This window comes from Meriones unguiculatus (assembly GCF_030254825.1).
Source record: "Meriones unguiculatus strain TT.TT164.6M chromosome Y unlocalized genomic scaffold, Bangor_MerUng_6.1 ChrY_unordered_Scaffold_35, whole genome shotgun sequence".
Classification (NCBI taxonomy): domain Eukaryota; kingdom Metazoa; phylum Chordata; class Mammalia; order Rodentia; family Muridae; genus Meriones; species Meriones unguiculatus.
The window spans coordinates 37148-63002 of NW_026843712.1; the positions used below are offsets into that span (position 1 = coordinate 37148).

General features: G+C 38.5%; 1 protein-coding gene across 1 annotated transcript in view; it reads left to right on the top strand.

Annotated features, from left to right (window-relative positions):
* LOC110543549 (transcription initiation factor TFIID subunit 1-like) overlaps positions 1–25855 on the top strand; it is an 82528-nt gene that overhangs the window by 33652 nt on the left and 23021 nt on the right. Inside the window, 7 exon segments of the mRNA XM_060376867.1 lie at positions 5422–5530; positions 6334–6432; positions 7586–7763; positions 11024–11091; positions 13609–13731; positions 15291–15383; positions 15469–15553. Coding sequence (XP_060232850.1) covers positions 5422–5530; positions 6334–6432; positions 7586–7763; positions 11024–11091; positions 13609–13731; positions 15291–15383; positions 15469–15553 — 755 coding nt within the window.

Here is a 25855-nt window from a genome sequence, read left to right on the forward strand (position 1 = left end):
CTATGCTTTCCTAATCTCAGAATTTTTTTTCTGTTTTTTGTTTGTTTGTTTTGTTTTCATACAGGATCTGTACACAGTCCTGCCTATCTTGTAACTTACTCTGTAGACCAGGCTGGCCTTGAACACAGACATCCACCTGGCTCTGCTTCTGGAGTACCAGGATCAAAAGTGCTTCACCTAGCTTGGCTAGTTTTAGTATTTATACAGTACCATAACCAGAGAAATTTTTTGATTTGTTTGTTTTTTTTTTTGTGTGTGTGTGTGTGTGTGTGTGTTATTCATAGGTGCTGCATGTAAGTAAGTGTTCTATCACTGAGCTACGGTCTTGGACCCTTGTACATTGTTTTAAGGTTTTTGCTAAATTACCCACCATGTTGGCCTCAAACTTTTAGTCTTCCACTAAAATCTAAGATTACTGGCATGGAACACCATACCTGGCATGAGGGTAGTGAGATAAAATGAGAGATGATGAAGGAAACTATGTTTATACCCAATCTTCTTATCCTCAGAATTTTTATTTTTAATTTTTGATTTTTCAAGATAGGGTTTCTGTGTGTAGCCTTGGCTGTCCTGAAGTTTCTTTGTAGACCAGGCTGGCATTGAACTCACATTAATCCATCTGCCTCTGCCTCCTGGAGTGCTGGGATTGACAGACATGTGCCACCATGCCCAACTGCCCGTAGAAATTTTAAAAATGAAAATAGAAATGTTAGAGATTTTTCCAGTTTTAAAATTGTGAACCAAGCCAGTCTGTGGTAGCACACCCCTTTAATCCCAGCATTTAAGAGACAGGCAGGCGGATCTCAGAGTTCAGGGACAGCCTGCTCTATAGAGTGGGTTCCGGGACATCTAAGACTGTACAGGGAAAACCTCTGTTGACCCCTCCCCCAATACAAACCTATTGAATAATTGAGAGTTCACAATAAAATATTACAAACTCACCTCTTCACCTTTTTGCCCTATTTGCTCAGTATTTGTATACCTGAAATATTTGTAATCTGAATAATTGAGAAGTAAATTACAGCTATCATGATAGTTCACTGTACACACATACACTTTTCTAAGAACTGGGCTGTAACACATGGTACTGTTACTACCTCTAAGAAATTAATATTAATTTAGTAATGTGTAATACTCAGACATTTTATTCAAATTATCCGTCATCTCATTGACCTTTATTAGCTCATTTCTTACTTCTCAATTCAATTCCAGTTTAAAAATTAGTGTATTTTCAGTCTGTCATAACCTAAAGCTGCCCTCACTATTTTTTGTACTGTTTGTGGTAGTGACTCTTTTTTTCAGCATTCAAATTGTTTCACAAAATACCCCAGTTTCTGGATCTTGTTTTAGGAAGAACAAAGTTTGGCTAAGGCCGAGGATCTGGCTTGCTTCCATGTATGTGGACCTATCTGCATTGCCCCCGTGGCACACCTGGGTTGGCTACCCAGAGGCTATTTAAGCTGTGGGCTGGCTTTCCCCGGGGTCCGAGGATTGTTCAATGTTCCTGAATAAACTGCATTGAAAAAAAAATGAAAAATCAAGAGTATGAGAGTTTTCAAGGGAGTAACTAATATCTGCCTTGTGTTCCACTGACTGGATCATATTTAAAATGTTCCATATGGTTGATGGTATGTATTTATTACATGTCAGGTTTTCCCACCATTTTGAAAGCCTTTCTTTTTTGGCTGGAAATTGAACCTAGGTCATTGAACCTTGCACTCACTAGGCAAGTACTCTTCCACTGTTCTCTGTCTCTAGACCTCCTGATCATTTTCTTAAAGTAGCAATCCTGAGATAAGGTAGTAAAGATGTACTTCTCTTTTTTAGTTAACATAAGGATATTCCAGGCTTAGTAGCTTTACTGGTTTTAGAACCATTGTTGATCATGGTGAAGTTATCTTTTTTTTTTTTTTTAGAGCTTTATTTGTTTATTATGTAGTCAGGGTTCTGCCTCCACAAATGCCGGCATCCCAGAAGAGGGCACTAGAACCACCATGTGTTTGCTGGGAATTGAATTCATGACCTTTGGAAGATCAGCCCATGTTCTTAAGTCTCTGAGCCATCTCACCAGCCCCTTGTGAAGTTATTTCATTGGGACTTGTGAGGTGGTGAACTCTCAAATCCTCCTTTTTATTATTGTTGTTGTTTTTACTTTTTTTTTGTTTTGTTTTGTTTTTTGCTTTTTGCTTTTTTGTGTCTTTTTGGTAAGGCAGTGTCTTCCTTTCTATTTTGACATATTACTATGAACTTTGTAACTATATTAGTTACATCTCAACTTGACTCATTTAAGCTAGATCCTGTGGTGTTTTTAAACATTCATTTTCATTTTATTAGTATATTACCTGTATGTATATACAGAACAGAAATGCACCTGGTGTCCACAGATGCTGAAGATGGAGAGTTGGATCCCCTGTATCTAGAACTGTATGAGAGGTGTTTTATATAGGCATACTGTATATAGGTATACTATATACTGTTGTATATAGGTTTTGGGAACTGAAGTCAGGTTCTTTGGAAGAGCCATAAACACCAACTGCTGAGCCTTCTCTCAGGCCTCTCAAATCTGTGTTTTTTAAATGATCCTATAAATCTTTGAGAAATCATTTGCTTTCTGGTACTAGTTGTTAAAACCTTTCCTTGTTTCAGACTTAGAATTCCATTTCTCTCATTTCTCTGAGGTCTCCAGACTCCTTGTTACCAAATGATAATTTAGAAACCAATATCTTGATAGGCATTGTGGTGCCTGCCTGTATTCCTAGCACTTAGGAGGCAGAAGAAAAGGGATTACAAATGTGAAGACAGTGACTCTTGTCTCAGAACACCTATAACAACAAAAAAAAGGGGCTGGAGAGATAGCTTACCAATTAAGAGCAGTTGCTTTATTTAGAAGACCCAAGTCAAGTTCCTAGCACCCATACCAGGTGGCTCACTACCATCTAATTCCAGTTCCAGGAGATCAAATGGCCTATGGCCTCTGCAGACTCATTTACTCATGTACACATATCCATACGTATCCATACATACCTCCCACACATAGTTAAAAATAATAAAAAGTAAATCTAATAAAAACAAATTGAAAAGGAAGCCAAGATCTTACTGTCATTTATGTATGTAACCACTGGATTATCCTTGTTTGGGGCTTTTTAGTGGACAGAACTAATAAGTATATTTATATTTTGAAACTGTAACTTCACGCTATTACTTTAATTAAGTTATAAATATCATCCCATTTCATATTTATTTCATTTTTCCTGATTCTCAACATCAATATGTTTGTCATCTCTTTCTGTCTTGTAAGTACAAAATTGTTCCAGAATTACTATACCATTAATAACAACAACAAAATAACACAATCCCATATAAAGTATGTTCAGAATTTTTTTTTTAGTTTGTTGTCTAACTATGCAGCTGAAGTTGGACAATGAGAGATTAAGTTCAGATAATGATGTAGAATCGTTGTACAGACCTTTAATCCCAAGTACTTAGGAAGTTGCACTAGGAGGATCAGAAGTTCAAGACCAGCCTGGACTGAAAAGTGAGTTCAAGGCCTGCTTTGGAGGGAGAGAAGAGGTAAAACAGAAGATAATGGAATACATATGAAGATGAAAGTTGGAAGAAAACTACTGGAGGAGACTTAGGGAGCCAGCAGGAATTAGGGGAGGAGGCTGGCTATGCAGAAGAAGTGAATGAGAACAAAGTAACATGAAATACGTGTATGAAATGCCATAATGAAACCCACTACATTATATGCTAACTTAAGAAAAGCCATCAGCCTTGGCAGCTTAGTAAGATCTTGTCTGAAAAATAAAAATAAAAAATAAGGCTGACCTTGGTAGTGTACTCCTTTGATCCCAGCACTTTCCATGAGTTCAAAGTCAGTCTGGCCTACACAGCAAGTTCCAATGCTACAGTAAGAGACTGTCTCAAAAATAATCAAAAAACCAACCACATCCAAAAACATTGTAAGTGCTGGGGAGATTGTTCAGTGTTTAAGCACACTTCTTGCTCTTGACTAAGAACTTGACTCAGTTTCCGGAACCTTTATGGCAGCTCACAACTATCTGTACTTCTGCTTTCTAAGGAGAATATCCTACACCCTTTTCTGGTCTCTCAGGTACTAGGCACACACATGCTGCATGTAAATTCATGCAAGCAAAGCATTCATACACAGAAATAGAAATGTCTTTGTTTTAATTGAAAAGAGGGATGGGAATATACTAGTAGCTCATTTGTAGACCTATTGCTTAGTGTTTCAAGGCCCTAGATCCACTCTTTCTGTATATAGTGTAGTTGTTGTATATAGTATAGTTACTATATTGTTTTTGCATTCAATTTAGGTTCTTCCATCCTTTATTTATCAATAAATGTAAGTCTTCATATCTTAAATATACATTAGAAAGAGGATATGTACCATCTTGAACCCCTACAGTGGAAAGGGAGAAGGTAGATTTTTTATTAATTTCTTTATTTTTTAATATTACTTAACAGTTTATTAACTTTGCATCACAGGTGTAGCCTTGCCCCCATTCCCTCCCTACCCCACCCTTCCTCCTCCTTGCAGAAACACCTTTACTGATTTTTCTACAATGTGTTTTAAAATTTTCCTCCTTTCCTTCTTGCCTTTTTTGTTTTTCTTTAACTACCTTTTTACCCCTTTTCTCCCCTTCTTTCATTTCTCCTTTGTGTCTTTCCTAGGACTATAGGCATACTTCTTTTTCATTTATGTTGGGTTTATGTATGTTGACTTGGCTTTCTTTTTGTTTGAATGAGATCTTGCAGCATAGAACTGGCTCTCCAGTAATTTTTTTGTAGGTCAGGGTAGCCTTAAACTCACTGAGGTCCTCCTGCTCTGCCACCCTGGTACACCACAATGTCCACACTCATTTATGTTCTGAATGAGTCAAATGTTCTAGCTTTTGAGCACCAAGATAGAGTATTAGAACCGCAAGGAGTTTTGAAGTGCTTTTAGCCTGGTGCCCTCATTTCCTAAAAAGGAAACTGAGGCAAATTTGTGATTTGCTTAGTTCTCTATTTAATTTGGAGGTTCTCAGGCCCTGTGTAATCTGAGCCTTAGAAAATGAATGTTTGACCTTTGGCTTCTTTGACTTTTATCATCCTGAGCTCACACTTAGGTACTTTGGACCTTTCATTGTAGTTATTTTATTGCTGGGAACTATAAAAATGTATTTTGAGTTATATGATTTATTTCATGTGTGTGAGTGTTTTGCGTTACATGTATATTAGTGTACCATTATGTGGGCTGGGTATACATAGAAGGACTGGGGTGAATGTAGTTGTGAGCTACAATATAGCTGAACCAGGGTCCTCTATGCAAGTACGTTTGGCCATTGAACCATCCCTCCACCCTTATTTATGGGAACTACTCTAAATAAAAAAGTATGACAGTGTTGTTGCTTGCAGTGCACATGAAGTTCGAAGAAAATCTCTGGTCCTGAAGTTCCCTAAACAACAACTTCCTCCAAAGAAAAAGCGACGGGTTGGAACTACTGTTCACTGTGACTACTTGAATGTGAGTATCTGCATTTTCTTCTTCTCTGATGGGTTCTCATTGATTCCCCAACCTTCTGTGTCATGGCTCGGTTAGTGTCCTGTGTTGCCTATGTCTATTCCTTGAGAATTGTGTGTACTATTTATTATATAACCTACTAAAATTCATTTACTGTTTTTTGAGACAGGGTTTCTCTGTGTAGCCCTGGGACTTTCATGGAACTCACTCTGTAGACCACCTGGTCTTGAACTCAGAAATCTGCCTGCTTCTGCTTGCCTAGTGTTGGCAGGCACCGTCCTTTTTATGTGGAATCTAAAGAGCAAATTATGGTCAATATCTTGTTGACAACTGTCATTACCCACTGAGACATCTTACTGCCTGCCCCGTTTTCTGCTGTGCATGAATGCTTTGCCTGCATGTGTATAAGTATGTTATATGCATGCCAGGTGCCAGCAATGCCCAGAAACGGGTACATTGTACAGTTAGTTGTAAACCACTCTGTGGGTGCTGGGAACTGACTCCAGGTCCTCTGCAAAAGCAATATGGATATTTAACCATTGAGCCATCTCTCCAGCTTACCACCTAGCTCAACTTTGCTTTTAAGATTGGGTTTTTCTCTATTCCAGGCTGGTCTGTAACTTTACATTATTGTGTAATGTAGGCTGGCCTGGAATTTTGCAATCCTCCAATCTTTGCCTTCCAGCTGCTGGGATTATAGACTTAAGCCCTACAAATCTAGCCTTATTGATGATTTCTAAAATGTATCAGTATATTTGAAAAATGTTGGGAATGTTTATCTAAATCATACTAATTTTTTTTTCTAGAAACCTCAGAAATCCATCCACCGACGACAGACAGACCCTATGGTGACACTGTCTTCTATCCTAGAGTCTATCATCAATGACGTGAGAGATCTTCCCAATGTGAGTTCATTGCATTAGATGTGTAGACTAGGAAAACCAAGAACCTTCTTTTTTTATTTGTTCTTTATTGTTGTTGTTGTTTTATACATAGAAATAGTGTGTGCACTTACGTATCTGGAACTCCCAATTCTTTTAAATTATTTAATTGAATATTAGGTGATAAAGAAGTGCAGAATGTAGGTAGAAGGACACATGAGTTATGAGGATATAAAGCTAATTTATTCTAGTTTCCATTCATTTTTTGTGATAGATATGTGAAGTCAAATATTTGGGTATTGAAGTAGCAAGAATCATTTTAATTATGTAATATGTGTATATCTCTGTATGCATATGCAAGTGTCCTTGGAGGCCAGAGAGACTTTTCATCACCCGGAATCAAAGTTACAGGAGATTGTGAGTCCCTAGACATGGGAACTGGGAACCAAACTTAAGTCCCCTGTAAGAGTGTATTGTGCTATTACAAACCACTGAGCCATCTCTCCAGCCTCAAACTTGTATGTCTTACAAGACAATTTTTTCATTCCATAAGTGTCTAACATATATGGAGTAGAAAGCCAGTTCAGAGGTTAGGAAGACATATTGCTGGGACTGGATAGTTGGCTCAGTCATTAAGAGCAGTTGTTGTTGCAAAGGATCCAGGTTTGATTCCCATAGAAGCTCACCCACTCTTCAGGCACCAGGCATACATGTGTTTCACAGACCAGCATGTAGTCACAACACTCATATGAAGAATATAATAAAAATAAATCTAAAAACATTTTTAAAAAGAATACATACTTGCTTCTAGAAGTTATGATTAGTTCCCAGCTCCCATGTTGGATGGCTCACAGCCACCTGTAACTCTAGATACAAAGAATTCAATATCTTGCCAGGTGTGATGGTACATGCAATAATCTCAGCACTTGGGAGGCAGAGGCAAGAAGGTCTCTGTAAGTCTGTGGCAAGTCTAGTCTGCAAAGCTAGTTCAAGGACAGCCAAAGCTAAACAGAAAATCCCACTCTCAAAAACCAAAGAGAAGAGGAAAAGAAAACAATGGTTTAATGCAATAAGCAGACTGAAAAATCCCTTTGCAAGTTGGTAAACCAGAATGATATAATTGGCTCTGTCAAGTGTTCTTTGCTCACAGATGGTGCTGGCACATTTGTTTCCACAGACATACCCTTTCCATACCCCAGTTAATGCAAAGATTGTAAAGGACTACTACAAAATCATCACTCATCCAATGGATCTACAGACACTCCGAGAAAATGTGCGCAAATGCCTCTATCCATCTCGGGAAGAATTCAGAGAGCATTTGGAACTAATTGTGAAAAATAGTGCAACCTATAATGGTAATAGTCCCTGTTCCTTAACTGCAAAGGTCACTTTTTCAATTCTTATCCCATTCCTTTTCTAAATTCGGAGTAAATTAGAATGAGTGAAAAGATTATAATGTGCATTCTTGAATATGAACATCAGGTGGTATACATTTCACTCAAATAATAAGTATCACTTTTTTTGTTTGTTTGTGCTGTTATCTTGAGACAGGGATTCTCTGTATAGCCTTGGCTGTCCTGGATTTATTTTGTAGACCAGGCTGCGTCTTGACATCACAGAGATCCCCCTGCCTTTACTGTCCCAAGTGCTGGGATTAAAGGCCTATACCACCACTCCTGATGTTTTACTTATTTTTACTTGCACTATTTAATCCTTTGTTTTAAAGACAAGGTCTCACTCCGCAGCCCTGGTTGGCCCGGAATTGACTATGTAGACCAAACTGGCCTCAAAATCAGAAAAATAGTTTGGATTCTTCCTCTCAAATGAGTGTCAGGATTAAAGCCATGTTCTACCTCACCATGTTCTACAAGCCTCCCACTATTTCATTTCTAATGTGAAACATTTGGGGTGAGTAGGGAGACAATAAAGAAAACCTAGGTAAGCTGAAGAGGCATTGGGTGTAGTCTACAAAGGCTGTTCCTATTATATTAATGATTATTAATATTTATTCTTGATTTATCTTTTAGTTAAACAGTGTTTGGTTATTCTTAAGCCAGCTGTATACCCAAATCACTACACAGTGACCAGGATTTATTAATTAACCTAGAGCATAGTGCTGGGCAATAATTACTTCATCCTAATACTCCAAGCCCACCTAGCCTTCTCCCATTCAGATTTTCCACATCATACTTTGTAGTCACATCTTAGGCCTGGTTCATCTCTCCTGCTTTTTCCAGATCTTCTCCTCTCAGATCTCCCTCCCAGCAATTCCTCCCACTCGCTTCTTATCCCCTCTCCTCCAGAACAGGATATCCAACCCTGTTCTCTCCATTGCTCAGCATTGGCTGGTTATTTTATTGGCAATTCAGAGAACAAATGGTAGCATATTTGCACAGACTTGAGACAGGTGATGCTTAGAATAAGCCTCACAATGCAATGTCCAGATTGAAGCCAGTGAATGAACAAGGGTAAATTATATACATTCAACAAAAACATTATACTCATACTATAGCCATAGTTATTTTGTATGTTTTAATTCAGTCTGCATTTTTGTTACAGGGCTAGAATCCATTTTGTTAAAAAAAAAAAACAAAACTAGAAAGGCAAGGAGGACGATATCATTGTGCATCAATACATATATAAGTATGGGTTTCCAGAGTATAGATAATACTAATAGAGCTATGATGGATACATTATTTATTTTCTCAAAAGCTCTTCTGTGTTTTTTATGTATAAACAGGACAAAAAATGATACCTAGATTCTGAAGCTTTACATAGCCAGTCCAACTTACTAATCAAATTTCATCTCCAAAGACTAGCTTCAATGCCCATTGTAGAATATAACCATACTCACCATTGTATTTCATTTTAATATCCCATAGTACTTCTTCATGTCTTTACAGTCATTTCTCTGAAGTTCCCTTTCTTCCCTTCAGTGGTGAATTTCCATTCTTATTTCCAAATGAAGTCATGTCATCCTCTCCAAAAGACGGATTATCAGATTACAGTTGGGTATGGTGGCACATGCCAATAATTCCAACACTTGGGAGTAGGGGCAGGAGAATCAGGGGTTCAAAGTCCTCCTTAGTGACTACGTAGTACATTTAGGGACATCTTAGGCTACATAAGATTCTGTTTCAAAAATCACAAATAATGTCACCCAGGTGGCTCACAGATAAAAGCACCTGAGTTCAATCCCCAAAACTTAGTGTAAGGATCTCACTGATTCTTGAAAGTTGTTTTGACTAAACATATGCCATGTGTGACTTACGTGCCCACATTTACACACACACACTATAATAAATAAAAAGAGGAAAAATAAAGAGAATTACTTATATCCTGAGATGGAATCTTTCAGGATAGTCATCTTAATTTAGGTTGCTTATGGTCCCGTATGTTTTTCCTGTTATTTAGTTGAAATTTGCACTTTTTGATGAGCAACATTGAGAAGAAATACATTTAATATAGAAGAAGAGAAATACTGTTTCATTTTATTTTAGTATCGTTAGACTTGAGGAGTGATAGGAACTTTGATTATAGTCTTAGGGTATCCAGGAACAAACTAAGTAGACAAGGCTACCCTGAAACTCTCAATGACCCTCTTGCCCCAGATTCCCAAGTGTTAAGATTTTAGATGTTTGCCACCAGGGTCAGATCAGTGTTCATTTTAAATAGTACCAATTTATTTGTGCGTTTTTTTCTCCAGAGGTTCTTAGCAAAATACATTATATGGCAGGCTAGGATGTGTACTTCTTTGATCCCAGTTCCCAGGAGGCAGAGGCAGGTGGTTTTATTAATTCAATGCCAGCCAGGGCTACACAGTAAGACTTTGTCAAAAAAAGCATAGTGTGGGGCCTGGCTATAAAAGATAGGTTGGTGAAGAAACTTCATGGTGGATCCTGCATTAATTCAACACTTGGAGGCCTGGCTGAAGCAAAAAGGTTATAATTTCATCTTTTGTTTTGCCTTTTCTTTTTTTAGATGAGATCTCACTATGTAGCTCTGGCTATCCGGGAGTAAACTATGTTCACCAGGCCAGCCTCAAACTCACAGAGATCCTCCTGCCTCTGCCTCAAGAGTGCTGGGATTAAAGCAGTGAGTTTGAGGCCATCCTGGTCTGCAGAGGTAGTTCCAGTACAGCCAACGCAACACATAAAGAATCCCTATCTCAAAAACCAAAACATGAACAACTACAAAAAAAAAAAAAAAAAAAAAAAAAAAAAGCAGCTGTAATACAAGAGTGTGTGGACATACGTAAAGAAAAATTAAAATTCATTCATATTGTGTGCCCTTTATATGTTAGACACTGAAAAGTGGAGTTAAAAACTGGTGGTATCTGTACCTGGTGTGATAGCACACACCTGCAATCCCAAGAAAGTAAAGGTAGAAGGAGTTGAAGTTGACAGTCATTCTCAGCTACCTAGTGAGTTCTAAACCAGCCTGGGATACATGTGACTCTCTTAAAAAAATAAAAAAGGGAATGACTGGTATGTTTACTTGGTTACTAGGCTGGTGCTTGGGACCTTTTGGGTCCTTTAGTAAATGAATTAAGTGTTGGAAATATGTGGCAGCTTTGAGGTGCCATTTATAATGGCCATTTCTTATCCTTCTGTAGGTCCACAACACTCATTGACTCTGATTTCTCAATCCATGCTGGATCTCTGTGATCAAAAACTCAAAGAGGTAAGAATTAAAGATAAGAGAAAGTAGTGGGCACAGTGATACACACCTATAAAAAAAATGGGAGTTGGAGATAGGAGGACTAGAAGCTTACAATCATCCTCAGCTACATATGGAATTTAAGATCAGCCTAAGATACCTGGGACTTAGACTCAAAAAAAGAATTAAATTTATAAAATGAGAAATACTGTGTTATATGAAGGTGGAAAAAAATGGAGTTTGGGAACTAGAGTATTTAACAGAAGGAACAGTACCTGAGGGAATGACAAATCTTTGCTGTATTTGAGGGCTAGGGATTTAGAAATTGTATAGACATTATCTTCTGAAAGTGGGAAAGCCAAGTCCAAACAGGAAAATTACTTTCTCTGGAATCATACAGGATTAAGAACCAGAGGCTTTAGGAATGATGATGGAAAATGACTCTCCCGGAGATCTCCTGTAGCTTACATTACTGTTCATTGCTATTCCAAAGAAGCATATTTAAAAAAATTGGGGCTACTACCCAATATAGCTCAGGCTAGCAGGGAACTCTCTGTGTCTAATAGTTGGCCATAAATTCATGATGCTCTTTCCCCCCAACTTCCTCAGTTCTAGGATTATAGATCTGTCTGAGCCACTAGGCCTAGGGACAGTTTAATTTTTAAAAAGTAATCTAAAACGTTAAAGGATAATGTTTTAGGCTGTTGTTTTTTTTTTTTTTTTTTTTTTTTTTGTTTTCTTTCCCTGTGTGCTAAAAACTGAACCAGGGTTTTTCTCACTAAGTAAGCACTGTACCACTAAGGAACAGCCTCAACTCTCTATAAACCCATGTTCTTAGCAAAGAAGATCGTGGTACCTTCTAGGTTTATAAAAAGCCCAGGTAAAAATGAAAGTTGATACTGACATAGATAGTTCACAAAAGAGAACATGAGTGATAAACATGGAAAATTTTCTCACCTTGACATAAATTCCATGTTTAAGCCACAGGTAGCTGAACATTGTAATATGTGTCTGTAATTGTAGCACTTGAAAGTCAGAGGCAGAATGAATACAATTTCTGGGACAGCCTGGCTACACATTGAGACCATGTCTCAAAATTAATAAACAAAACACCCTCACCATTAGATTTGTCTTTGTATCTGTTAAAAAGCTATAGTCCTGCATCCAGTATGGAACTTTAATATTGGTACACAGGATAGGCAGAGATTCAGAAATCCAAGGTAATCTGTGACAACATTTCAAGTTCAAGTTTAGCCTGTGACTTAGGAGACCCTGTCTCAAAAACAAAACAAAAGAAACATCATCAACAACAACAAACATGGCTACCAAGCCTGAAGATTGAAGATACAATGAGATTACAGAATTTTTTGTAGTATGCAGACTGATGCGAATTTGTTGGATTAAGATGCCTTACATAAGGGCAGGAGAGATGGCTCAGAGGTTAAGAACATGGGCTGTTCTTCTAAAGGTCCTGTGTTCAATTCCCAGTAACCACATGGTGGCTTGTAACCATATATATTGAGATATTGTGCCATCTTCTGGTATGCAAGCAGAACACTGAATAAATAATAAATAAATACACTTTTTAAAAAGAAGTATTCTTACATAAACCACTAATCAAGTCAATGTTCATTATATACTGAATGTAAAGCCAATCTGGAATTAATTGGATACATACCCTTATAGAAAAGCAAACAAAAGAGCCATTAACTAATCGTAATGTTGTTCTGAATTCTCAGCATTCATTTCATAGAAAAGACAATGTTCTATAAGCCTAATTTACCAAAGAAAATTCTTACTGTAGCTAAACTATAAGAATTGGGCTTTCTGGATAGGAGCTCCACAAGGACCAAACATATCTGGGCACAGGATCTTTTCTGAGATGGACATTCAACCAAAGTCCATGAGAGGACAAAACCTAGAACCTCTGCTCGGATGTGACCCGTGATAGCTCAGTAATCAATTGGTTTCCCATAGTAAGGGGAACAAGGACTATTTCTAACAGGAACTCAATGACTGGCTCTTTGACCTCCCCACCTCCCAAGGGAGGAGCAGTCCTGTTAGGCCACAGAGGAGGACTTTGCAGCCAGTCCTGAAAATACCTGACAAAAGGGAGTCATATGAAAGGGGAGGAGGTCCTCCCCTATTAGTGGACTTGGAAAGGGGCAGGGAGGAGATGAGGGAGGGAGGGAGGGTGGGATTGGGGAGGGAATGAGGGATACAGCTGGGTTACAGAATTAACAAAATGTAACTAATGAGAAAAATAAAATTATGGAGAAAAAAAAAGAATTGGGCTTTCTATTCTTGGTAATTACACAGGGATGAAATGTAGAACACTGTATTTGCTGACATGTCTCTTTGTAATTCTTTAGCAAAGTATCATTTATCTAGATTGGCCTAAAATTAAATAGTAGATCATTTAAAGGTGAATTTTTGTGGACAAAACTCATATACAGCTAGCTGGACTTTAAGTTATCGTTAGCTTTTTCTGGTGATCACACTTTAGGAAAACTGCCTTCATTTTGCTTTGTTTTATTTCAGAAAGAGGATAAGTTGGCACGTTTAGAGAAAGCTATCAACCCCTTGCTTGATGATGATGACCAAGTAGCATTTTCTTTTATTCTGGATAACATTGTCACTCAGAAAATGATGGTAGTTTCAGATGTAAGTGAATTTCATGCCAAGAATTGTATGGATAGTCCTAGGAGATGGAAAGAGGTATTACAGGTTAAGGGTGTATGTATTAAGAGTATCTGAATAATAGTGTATGTCCATAGGAACTGGTGTGTAGTTTAAAATATCAAGCTTTTTTTGTTATGAATTCATTAACATGGAAAGCAAAAATGTCAAGTGCCTTTGAATATTAAGAGTTTCTTACTTTTGTCAGTATTTACTATTTGTATACTCTTGAATATTGTGGGAGAGAAAAGCTGTCAACTAATAGTAGGTTTTTGATGTAGAACTGGTCCTATACAAATATACTTTCAACATTTTTTATTTATATTTATTTATCCATGCATGTGGGAAAGAAAGGCTTAAGTCATGTTTGTGTGTATTCAGAACAACTTGGTTAGGTCTGATGGTACAACCTTTCATCCCAGCACTTGGGAGGGAGAAAGCAAGTACCTACACAGTAGGATCTTGTCTTTAAAAACAAACAAACAAACAAATAAGGGCTAGAGAGATGGCTCAGTGGCTAAGAGAACTTTGCTGCTATTCTAGAGGTCCTAAGTTCAATTCCCAGCAATCACATGGTGGCTCATAACCATCTAGATTGAGATCTATTGCCCTCTTCTGGCATGCAGGTATATATGTAGCTATAAAAGTATTCACATTGATAGATAGATAGATAGATAGATAGATAGATAGATAGATAGATAGATAGATTTCAAAAACAAACAAACCTTGGGAAACTGGGCCTCCCTTCTGTCCTTTAGGTTTCAGGAATTAGATTCAGATCATTGGAATTGTTGGTAAGCAGTTCTACCCACTAGGGCATCTTGCCTGTTCACAGAAAACACTTTAGTAATTACTCAATGTTTGCTGTCATTTTTGTTACTTCAAGTTTTTATTCTCATCTATCATACTGGTTCTGTGAGCCATTATATTACATTATATTATATTATACTAATAATTAATAATTAATAATATAGTATATATAATAAAAATAATATAATTATATTAATTTAGAAATTCTGAATTAAATTCTCTATTGCATATAGTCATAATATTCTGTCTACAGTGTTATAAAGTATCTAGGTGGTAATTGACTAGGATCAGAAGGAAGGAAAAAAAGTCCTCCCCTATCAGTGGACTTTGGGAGGGGCATGCAGGCAAAGGGTGGAGAAAGGGAGGGATTGGGACAGGAGGAGGGAGGGAACCACAAAGTGAGTAAAGTGTAACTAATAAAGAAAAATAAAAATTAAAAAAATGTATCTAGGTGGAATTATGGAATAAGGAATTTCATTCTATTTTTTAAAACTTAGTTATTATCAAACAAACAATTAAGACGAGTTATAAGTTTAGAAGACAGAGACATACCTTATGAGGGTGTAAGAATACTTAATGAGATCTTTAATTTGCACACAGTTCTGTGTGAGGATGTGTATTTCTGTGGAAAGAGATTATAGTTTTCAGTAGAAATATTTGTAACTCAATGAAAATTGGGACTCTCTGGTACAAGTATGGTTTTCATTTGACTTCCCATGCTTTCTTTTTATGAGTCTTGGCCATTTCATCACCCAGTTAATAAGAAGTTTGTTCCAGATTATTACACAGTGATTGTTAGTCCAATGGATTTGGAGACTATACGTAAGGTAAGTGATTTTTTTATAATCAGTGCCATTTAATAATCAATGTTTTTATATAGATAGCCAAATGCCTGATTGTTTTTTATCATAGAATATCTCCAAGCACAAGTACCAGAGTCGAGAAAGCTTTCTAGATGATGTAAACCTGATTCTGTCCAACAGTATTAAGTACAATGGTAGGTATTTGTTTCTTCCTCTTTCATTAGTCTTAACTATCCAATATTAATTTGCATTATTAACATTTTATGGCATAAGGAGCTTTGAGCAGTGATAGCTAAATCATGTAAGTCAGTTTAGTCAGTTTTGTTTCTACATTTATCTACTTCTGTTAAGGGTGGGGATGCTGTTCAGGTATGCTTTTGGAAGTTAAAAGACAACATGGTTCTCTGCTTCCACTATATGGGTTCCAGGGACTGGATCTAGGATGTCAGTTTTGGCACTGAAGGATTGAATCTGCTCAGTTTGGTTCTTGTTTTATAAAGTAGACACACTTTTTAGTGTGTGTGATGTAAGAGTGACTATTAAACTTTTAAACACGGAAATCAATTTATCTTTCATTTTGACATTTTCTAAAGCATAGGAAAATGAGGTATGAATAAACATCGGATGGATGTTTCTTGTCCTTTCCATACTTGTGTTTCTGTAAGATTTGAGAAGTTACCTCCCAACCCCACATGGAACTGAGGCTGAAATGTGTAGCGGGCTATAGACCATGCCAAACATTGCTGTATGGAATTTTACTCAGCACATAATTGATGGAATAATATGTGCTAAATTATTTGCTAGCTGCTTAATCTTCTGATAGGAAGGATGGTCTCTGTGTTAAAGTACTTCATACTTCAGCTGATAGCTTGAAGGATGTACATATGCATTAGAGAGAAAATAATACTTTTTTTATAATAATAACCCTAGAGCTAGGAAAGGTGTCATAACTAGTTAAATTAAAAGTTTTTGTTAGCTACTAGTGATGGCACAAGCCTGTAATCCCAGCACTTGAGGAGACACAGGCAGATGGATCTCTGTGAGTTCGAGATCAGCCTAATGTACAGATTGGAGTTCTAGGATAGCCAGAGCTACACAGATAATCCCTGTCTCTAAAAAATAATATTTAAAGCACGCGTAATGGTGCATGTCTATTGTCCTAGCTACTAAAATACTTTGAAGTTTAGGACCAGCCTGGAAAACATAATGAAGACCCTGTCTCAAGAAAATTCAACCTGAAAAAGTATTTTGGATCCACCATATTACTATTTTCATAATTCTAGAGATTTGAGATGAGAAAGGGATTGAGATGTTCATTTGAAAGGTTAAAAAAAAAAAAAAAAGGCAGGGTAGATCCCGATCAAAATAGTAAGTTCCAGGCCAGCCAGGGCTGGGACCCTGTCTCAGAAAATAAAATAAACCTCAGTCATAATAGTTTCTTAAAAATTGTGAAGTATGTTTGTCAGTTGGCGACATGTTGTTATCAAGATATGAAAATCTCAGGTCATTCAATTTTGACAAACAAAGATGCAGGAGCCAGATGCTGGGATAAAAACTTCCTAGCTCAGAGTCAGATAAAGTACCCATCTGACCTTCCTACTCAGCTCATGTCCCAGAGGGAAGCCCAAGGCCAAATGCTTGCTGGTTCAGTGCAGGAAGAGAAAGGCAAAAGCCAAAAAGCCAGAACTAAAGAGCTGCTTCTTCTCTGTGCTGTCTTAAATACTCTTCAATTCAATGCCCCTCCTTTCTACTTAATCCCTGCAAGCTGGTTTTTACTCCTCCTCATGACCTAGGGTTAACTTTATTAAATTACAGAAAGGCTTGAGCTAGGGCACAGCCATACCATAACCACCTGTTTACAATAAACAGAAAGTGCTTGTATAAAAGGTGTGTTTATGGCTGAACAAAATAAAAGACAGTTTTTTAAAGTTCACAGAGACAGGATCTCCCTTAGTAGTCTTGGCAGGTATTAAATTCATAGAGGTACGCCTGCTTCTGACTTCTGAGTCCTGGAATTAATGGCATGCACCGTCACATTCAGCTTATGTTATTCTGACTGTAGAACAGTAGGATTTGGTTATGGGGACCAGGGTGACCTCTGCTTATTAAGCGTTGGTATTTTTTCTGCTTGCTTAGTTTTGTTGCTTTTCTTTCTTTCTTTCTTTCTTTCTTTCTTTCTTTCTTTCTTTCTTTTTTTCATTTTCTTGAAGGAATATTCATTTTCTAAGGAGGAAGTTATTTCTAGTATGGTAAAAAAAAATAGTATTTAGGGTACTACAGCCTAGGAGTAATTCCAAACCTGTTTACCTAGTGAACAGGTGATTTTCTTTGAAATTTTAGAGCTATCTAGCAATAGTAATGCTTGCTTTCTCCTCTCCTTTCTTTGTTTGCTTCTCCTTACATTGCTTTATATTTTTTTCTCATTTTATTTTAATTTTTATTAATTACACTTTGTTAACTTTAAATACCCCAGTAAATACCTCCTAGTCCCACCCTCCCTTCTCCTTTTTCATGCATGTCCCTCCCCAACTCCATTGATAGGGGAGGTCTTTCTCTCCTTCCTTCTAATCCTAGTCTATCAGGTCTCATCAGGAGTGGCTGCATTGTCATCCTCTGTGGCATGGTAAGGCTGCTCCCTCCTCAGGGGGAGGTAATCAAAGAGCAGGCCAATCAGTTCCTGTCAGAGACAGTTCCTGTTCCCATTACTATGGAAGCCACTTGAACTTTGAACTTGTAGTTCAAAGTTTGTAGTTATGGGCTACATCTGTGCAGGAGTCATAGTTATCTTAATCAGTAGTCCTTGGTCAGAGTATCAGTCTCAGAAAAGACCCTGTGCCCAGATTTTTTGGTTCTGTTGCTCTCATAGGGGAGCTCCTGTCCTCACCAGGACTTACTATTTCCCTGTTTCATAAGATTCCCTGCACTGTGCCCAAAAGTTGACCATAAGTCTCAGCATCTGCTTTGATGCCCTGCAGGGTAGAGCCTTTCAGAGGTCCTCTAGGGCAGCATCTTTTCCTGTTCCCTGTTTTCTCCTTCTTCTGATGCCCATCCTTTTTGCCTTTCTGAATGGAGATTGAGCATTTTAGCCAGCGTTCTCCTTCTTGATTAGTTCCTTTTGGTGTACAGATTTTAGTAGGTTTATCCTGTATTATATGTCTAACATCCACTTATGAGTAAGGATATACTGTGTGTGTCTTTCTGCTTCTGGAAAAGCTCAGTCAGGATGATCTTTTCAGGTTCCCACCATTTACCTGCAAATTTCATGATCTCCTTTTTTTTTATTTCTTATTGCTGAGTAATATTCCATTGTGTAGATGTACCACAATTTCTGTATCCATTCCTCCATTGAGGGGCATCTGGATTGTTTCCTGGTTCTGGCTATTAGGAATAAAGCTGCTACAAACATGGTTGAGCAAATGTCCTTATTGTGTACTTGAGCATCTTTTGTATTTATGCGTAGGATTGGCATAGCTGGATCTTGTGGAAGTGTTATTTCTAATTGTGTGAGAAAGCTTCAAATTGATTTCCAGAGCGGTTGTACAAGTTTACATTCCCACCAGCAGTAGAGGAGGGTTCCCCTTTCTCCACAACCTCTCCAGCATTCACTTGAGCTTTTGATCTTAGCCATTCTGATGGGAAGATTTTTTTTTTCAATGCAGTTTGTTCAGGAACCTTGAACAATCATCTGACCCTGGGGAAAGCCAGCCCACAGCTTAAATAGACTCTGGGTAGCCAACCCAGGCATGCCACGTGGGCAATGCAGATAGGTCCACATACATGGAAGCAAGCCAGATCCTCAGCCTTAGCCAAATGTGGAATTGTTAGTGACAGAGAGCACTCACCATCGGGAAGGTGGAAGGCAGAAACCAGCTCCATCTTTAAGGCATAGCATTCCGCAGCTCTCTACAGTTCCCCCTTTTTGTTTTAGACGCATCAGGCAAGAGTAAAGGTCTGATCTCTGATATTAGAAATAAATTGGGACTTTGTACCGATGTTCATTTAGGTGTCATCCACCCAAAGAGCATCAGACCCATCCGATACCTTTTTCTCAGAGGCGGGACCTGGGGCATCAATCCGCATGCAATCAGACATGCTCTTCTCTGGGTCCAAAGCAGCTGACCCTGAGTGCAGTGCTTAGCCTCGCATCCTGAGCATAACATTTTAGCTTTTTATGGTATCCAACCATGCTTGGGGAGAATGTCCTGCTTCAATGGCTGTAAAGGCCTGAATGATCATGGCTGCATCACACTGTTGTGAGACTCTAATCTTGCATATATACCACAGGCAAACCAAGGAGACCAACACCAGAAGGCTTGCTAACACTCCCATGCCCACCCATTCCTTCAGATGATTCATGGCTGCGGCAATCCATGATGATAATCCTGTGGCTAGTCCTGCGTCCACTCTGGTAGAATTTACTGTGACAATGGCCACTCTCAGCTGCTCCATCGTAGTATCGAATTCTCCAGTCCAATTACCTAAAATATAGCTCGACAATTGTTTAGACAGATTTGCAGCACAGGAGAAATTCTCATGTTATATGCTAGTGACTCAAAGTCCAGCATATTTTCATTGACAGCCAAGGTGAGCAATTTGCCATAGTGTATCAATTTGCTCCTGCACGAGGTCAATCCTCTGATTGAACACCATCAAGCTTCCTTTTAGTTGAGCATTAATTCCTTTATGTACAACTAAGGCATGAGCTACATTGGCTAAATGATTATTCAGGGTCTGAGCAGTCTGCCCAGTATGGCTCATGGCTAATGCCCCGGTGGTAGCTCCAACAGCCACCAATGAGATGGTAGTAACAATGGTGGCTGTAGTTCCAAGATCCCTTTTCTGTCTGAAGAGAGTCATGGCGTGAGGGGCATCAATGGGCACAGGCACCCAGTGAGGCATGCGAGTAACCAGGGCATACCTAAATTTACTAGCATTCCAGCATTGGGCAAAAAAGCAAGTATCATTACCACAATTACTTGGCTCTATCTGGCTAATAATGAATAAAAATGGGGGATATAGACAAACAGGTGTGGGCTTATAGGAAATATTATGAGAAGCCTTAACCCCTCGTTGGAACATCCTGCGTCAGTTCTAGAACTAGCAGTGGTGGTGTCCGAGGTCTGAGTAGGTTCAGGAGACCATTGCCCCCAGGGGCGAGACGTGCTCCATGCCAATTGACTAACTCCATGTTTTCCTCCACTTTTGAAAGTCATTTAAGGTTCTTAAATTATTTTTTCCTTTTTTTTTTTAATTTTTTGTCAATTACACTTTATTCATTCTGCATCCCCCCATAAGCCCCTCCCTCCTCCCCTCCCAACCCCACCCTCCCTCCTCCCTCTGCTTGCATGCCACTCCCCAAGTCCATTAATAGGGGAGGTTCTCCTCTCCTTTCTGAACTTAGTCTGTCAGTTCACATCAAAAGTGGCTGCATTGTCCTCTACTATGGCCTGGTAAGGCTGCTCCCCCAGAGAGGAAGGTGATCAAAGAGCAGGCCAATCAGATTATGTCAGAGGCAGTCCCTCTTCACATTACTATGTAAGCCAATTGGACTCTGAACTGCCCTGGGCTACATCTGTGCAGGGGTTCAGGGTTATCTCCATGAATAGTCCTTGGTTGGAGTATGAGTCTCTGGGAAGTTCCCTGTGTTCAAATTTTCTTGTTCTGTTGCTCTCCTTGTGGAGACCCTGTCCTCTCCAGCTCTTACTATTTCCCAGTTCTTACCTAAAATTCCATTCACCTGCCCAACAGTTGCCCATCAGGCTCAGCATCTGCCTTGATAGTCTGAAGGGCAAAGGCTTTCAGAGGCCCTCTGTGGTAGGTTCCTAGGTTGTTTCCTGTTTTCTTTATCTTCCGATGTCCATCCTCTTTGCCTTTCCGGATGGGGATTGGACATTTTAGTTAGGGTCCTCTCTCTTACTTAGTTTCTTTACATGCACAGGTTTTAGTGGGTTTGTCCTATGTTGTATGTCTCTATGAGTGAGTATATACCATGTGTGTCTTTTTGCTTCTGGGACAACTCACTCAGGATGATCCTTTCCATATCCCACCATTTACCTGCAAATTTCATGATTTCCTTATTTTTCATTGCTGAGTAATATTCCATTGTGTAGATGTACCACAATTTCTGCATCCATTCTTCAGTTGAGGGGTATCTGGGTTGTTTCCAGCTTCTGGCTATTACAAATAAAGCTGCTGCAAACATGGTTGAGCAAATGTCCTTTTTGTGTACTTGAGCCTCTTTTGGATATATGCCCAGTAGTGGTATGGCTGGATCTTGAGGAAGGGCTATTCCTAGTTGTCTGAGAAAGCGCCAGATTGATTTCCAGAGTGGTTGTACAAGTTTACATTCCCACCAACAGTGGAAAAGGGTTCCCCTTTCTCCACAACCTCTCCAGCATGTGTTGTCACTTGAGTTTTTGATCTTGGCCATTCTCATGGGTGTAAGGTGAAATCTCAGGGTTGTTTTGATTTGCATTTCCCTAATGGCTAGTGAGGTTGAGCATTTCTTTAAGTGCTTCTCTGCCATTCGGTATTCCTCTACAGAGAATTCTCTGTTTAGCTCTGTTCCCCATTTTTTAAGTGGATTACTTGGTTTGCTGCTTTTCAGCTTCTTTAGTTCTTTATATATACTGGATATGAGTCCTCTGTCAGATAAAGGGTTGGTGAAGATTCTTTCCCAATCTGTAGGTGGTCGCTTTGTTTTGATGATGGTGTCCTTTACTTTACAGAAGCTTTTCAGTTTCATGAGGTCCCATTTATTGACTGTTGCTCTTAGAGCCTGTGCGGTTGGTGTTCTGTTCAGGAAGTTTTCCCCTGTACCAATGAGTTCTAGGGTATTTCCCACTTTTTTTTCAAGCCGATTTAATGTGTCTGGTTTTATGTTGAGGTCTTTGATCCACTTGGACTTCAGTTTTGTGCAGGGTGACAAGTATGGATCTATTTTCATTTTTCTACATGTAGACATCCAGTTAGACCAGCACCATTTGTTGAAGATACTATCTTTTTTCCATTGTATGATTTTGGCTTCTTTGTCAAAGATCAGGTGTCCATAAGTGTGTGGGTTTATTTCTGGGTCCTCTGTTCGGTTCCATTGATCTACCATTCTGTTTCTATGTCAGTACCATGCAGTTTTTCTCTGTAGTACAACTTAAGATCAGGGATGCAGATACCTCCGGAAGATCTTTTATTGTAGAGGACTGTTTAGCAATTCTGGGGTTCTTGTTATTCCACATGATATTGAGAATTTTTCTTTCCAGGTCTGTAAAGAATTGTGTTGGTAATTTCATGGGCATTGCATTGAATCTGTAGATTGCTTTTGGTAAGATGGCCATTTTTACTATGTTAATCTTGCCAAGCCATGAGCATGGGAGATCTTTCCATCTTCTCATATCTTCTTCGAATTCTTTCTTCAGAGATTTGAAATTTTTTTCATACAAGTCTTTGACTTCCTTGGTTAGGGTTACTCCGAGGTACCTTATGTCATTTGTGGCTATTGTGAAGAGTGATGTTTCCCTAATTTCTTTCTCAGCCCTTTTGTCTTTTGTATACAGGAGGGCTACTGATTTTTTTTTTTTTTGAGTTAATTTTGTATCCGGCCACGTTGCTGATGGTGTTTATCAGCTGTAGGAGTTCCCTGGTAGAGTTTTTGGGGTCACTCACGTATACTATCATATCATCTGCAAACAGTGATAATTTGACTTCTTGCTTTGCAATTTGTATCCCCTTGATCTCCTTCAACTGTCTTATTGCTCTAGCAAGGACTTCCAGCACTATGTTGAAGAGATATGGAGAGAGTGGGCAGCCTTGTCTTGTCCCTGATTTCAGTGGGATTGCTTTAAGTTTTTCTTCGTTCAATTTGAGGTTGGCTATAGGCTTGCTGTATATCTCCTTTACTATGTTTAGATATGTGCCTTGTATCCCTAATCTCTCCAATACTTTGAACATGAATGGATGTTGGATTTTTGCCAAAGGCTTTTTCAGCATCTACAGAGATTATCATGTGGTTTTTTTCTTTCAGTTTGTTAATATGATGGATCACATTGATGGATTTCCATATATTGAACCACCCCTGCATACCTGGGATGAAGCGTACTTGGTCATAGTGGATAATATCTTTGATGTGTTCTTGGATTCGGTTTGCAAGTATTTTATTAAGTATTTTTGCATCAGTTTTCAAAAGGGAGATTGGCCTGAAATTCTCTTTCTTTGTTGAGTCTTTGTGAGGTTTAGGTACCAAGGTGACTGTGGCTTCATAGAATGAATTTGGTAATATTCCTTCTGTTTCTATTTTGTGGAATAGTTTGTAGAGAATTGGTGTTAGCAATTCTTTGAAGGTCTGGTAGAATTCTGCGCTGAAGCCATCTGGTCCTGGGCTTTTTTTGGATGGGAGACTTTTGATGACCGCTTCTATTTCTTTGGGGGATATAGGACTATTTAGTTGATTTACCTGGTCCTGATTCAGCTTTGGTAAGTCAAATCGATCAAGAAAATTGTCCATTTCATTTAGATTGTCAAATTTTGTGGCATATAGACTTTTGAAATAAGTCTGTAGTTATATCCCCCTTTTCATTTCTTATTTTGTTGATTTGGGTGGTATCTCTTGCCTTTTAGTTAGCCTGGCTAAGGGTTTGTCGATCTTGTTGATTTTCTCAAAGAACCAGCTCTTGGTTTCATTGATTCTTTGAATTGTTTTATTTGTTTCCAATTGATTGATTTCAGCCCTGAGTTTGATTATTTCCAGCCGTCTACTCCTTCTTGGTGTGTCTGCTTCTTCCTTTTCTAGGGTTTTTAAGTGAGCCATTAGGGTGCTTGAATGAGCTGTCTCGAATTTCTTCTTGAAGGCACTTAGTGCTATGATCTTTCCTCTTAGCACTGCTTTCATTGTGTCCCACAAGTTCGGGTATGTTGTGTCTTCATTTTCATTGGTTTCTAGAAAGACTTTAATTTCTTTCTTTATTTCTTCCCTGACCCAGCTGTCATTTAGTAACAAGTTGTTCAGTTTCCATGTGTGTGTAGGCTTTTTGCTATTTCTGTTATTGTTGAGGTCCAGCTTTATTCCGTGGTGATCAGACAAGATACATGGGATTATTTCAATCTTCTTGTATCTGTTGAGGCTTGCTTTGTGACCCACTCTATGGTCTATTTTGGAGAAGGTTCCATGAGGTGCTGAGAAGAAGGTAAATTCTTTTGTGTTTGGGTGTAAAGTTCTGTAAATGTCTGTTAGGTCCATTTGATTCATGACCTCTGTCAGAGACCTTGTTTCTTTGTTTAATTTCTGTTTGGTTGACCTGTCCTTTGTTGAGAGTGGGGTGTTGAAGTCTCCAACTATTAATGTGTGGGGATCTATATGCGCTTTAAATTTTATTAATGTTTCTTTCACAAATGTGGGTGCCCTTGTATTTGGGGCATAGATGTTCAGGATTGTGATGTCTTCCTGGTGGAATTTTCCCTTGATGAGTATGAAGTGTTTTTCCCCATCTCTTTTGATTAATTTTGGTTGAAAGTCTATTTTATCAGATATTAGAGTGGCTACTCCTGCTTGCTTCTTGGGTCTGTTTGCTTGGAAAGTTGTCTTCCAACCCTTTCCTCTCAGGTAATGTCTATCTTTGTGTCTTAGGTGTGTTTCTTGTATGCAACAGATTGCTGGGTTTTGTTTACATATCTATTCTGTTAATCTGTGTCTTTTTATTGGAGAGTTGAGTCCATTGATGTTGAAAGAGATTAATGACCAGTGGCTGTTAGGTCTCTTGATTTTGATGTTGGCTGTGGTCATCAGATTGTGTGCTTGGTTGCTTTTTGTTTTACTGAAGTGAGGTTATTTATTTCCTGTGTTTTCTTGAATGTAGCTAGCTTTCTTGGGTTGTATTTTCCCTTCCAGTGTCTTCTGTAATGCTGAATTTGTATGTAGGTATTGTTGAAATTTGTTTTTGTCATTGAATATCTTGTTTTCTCCATCTATGAGGACTGAGAGTTTTGCAGGGTATAGTAGCCTGGGCTGACATCTGTGTTCTCTTAGGGTCTGCATGATATCCGTCCAGGCCCTTCTGGCTTTCATAGTCTCTGTTGAAAAGTCAGGTGTGATTCTAATGGGTTTGCCATTATATGTTACTTGGCCTTTTTCCCTTGCAGCTTTTAGTATTTTTTCTTTGTTCTGTATACTTACTGTTTTGATTATTATGTGGCAGGAGGATTTTCTTTTCTGGTCAAATTTGTTGGGTGTTCTGTAGGCCTCATGTATTCTAATTGGCCTCTCCTTTAGCTTGGGGAAATTTTCTTCAATGATTTTGTTGAAAATATTTTCTGGGCCTTGGAGAAGGGAGTCTTCTTTTTCCTCTATACCTATTATTCTTAGGTTTTGTCTTTTCATATTGTCTTGCATTTCTTGGATGGTCTGTGTCAGGAATTTTTTCAGATGTAACAGTTTCTTTGACAGATACATCGATTTCTTCCACTGTATCTTCTACACCTGAGATTCTTTCTTCCATCTCTTGTAGTCT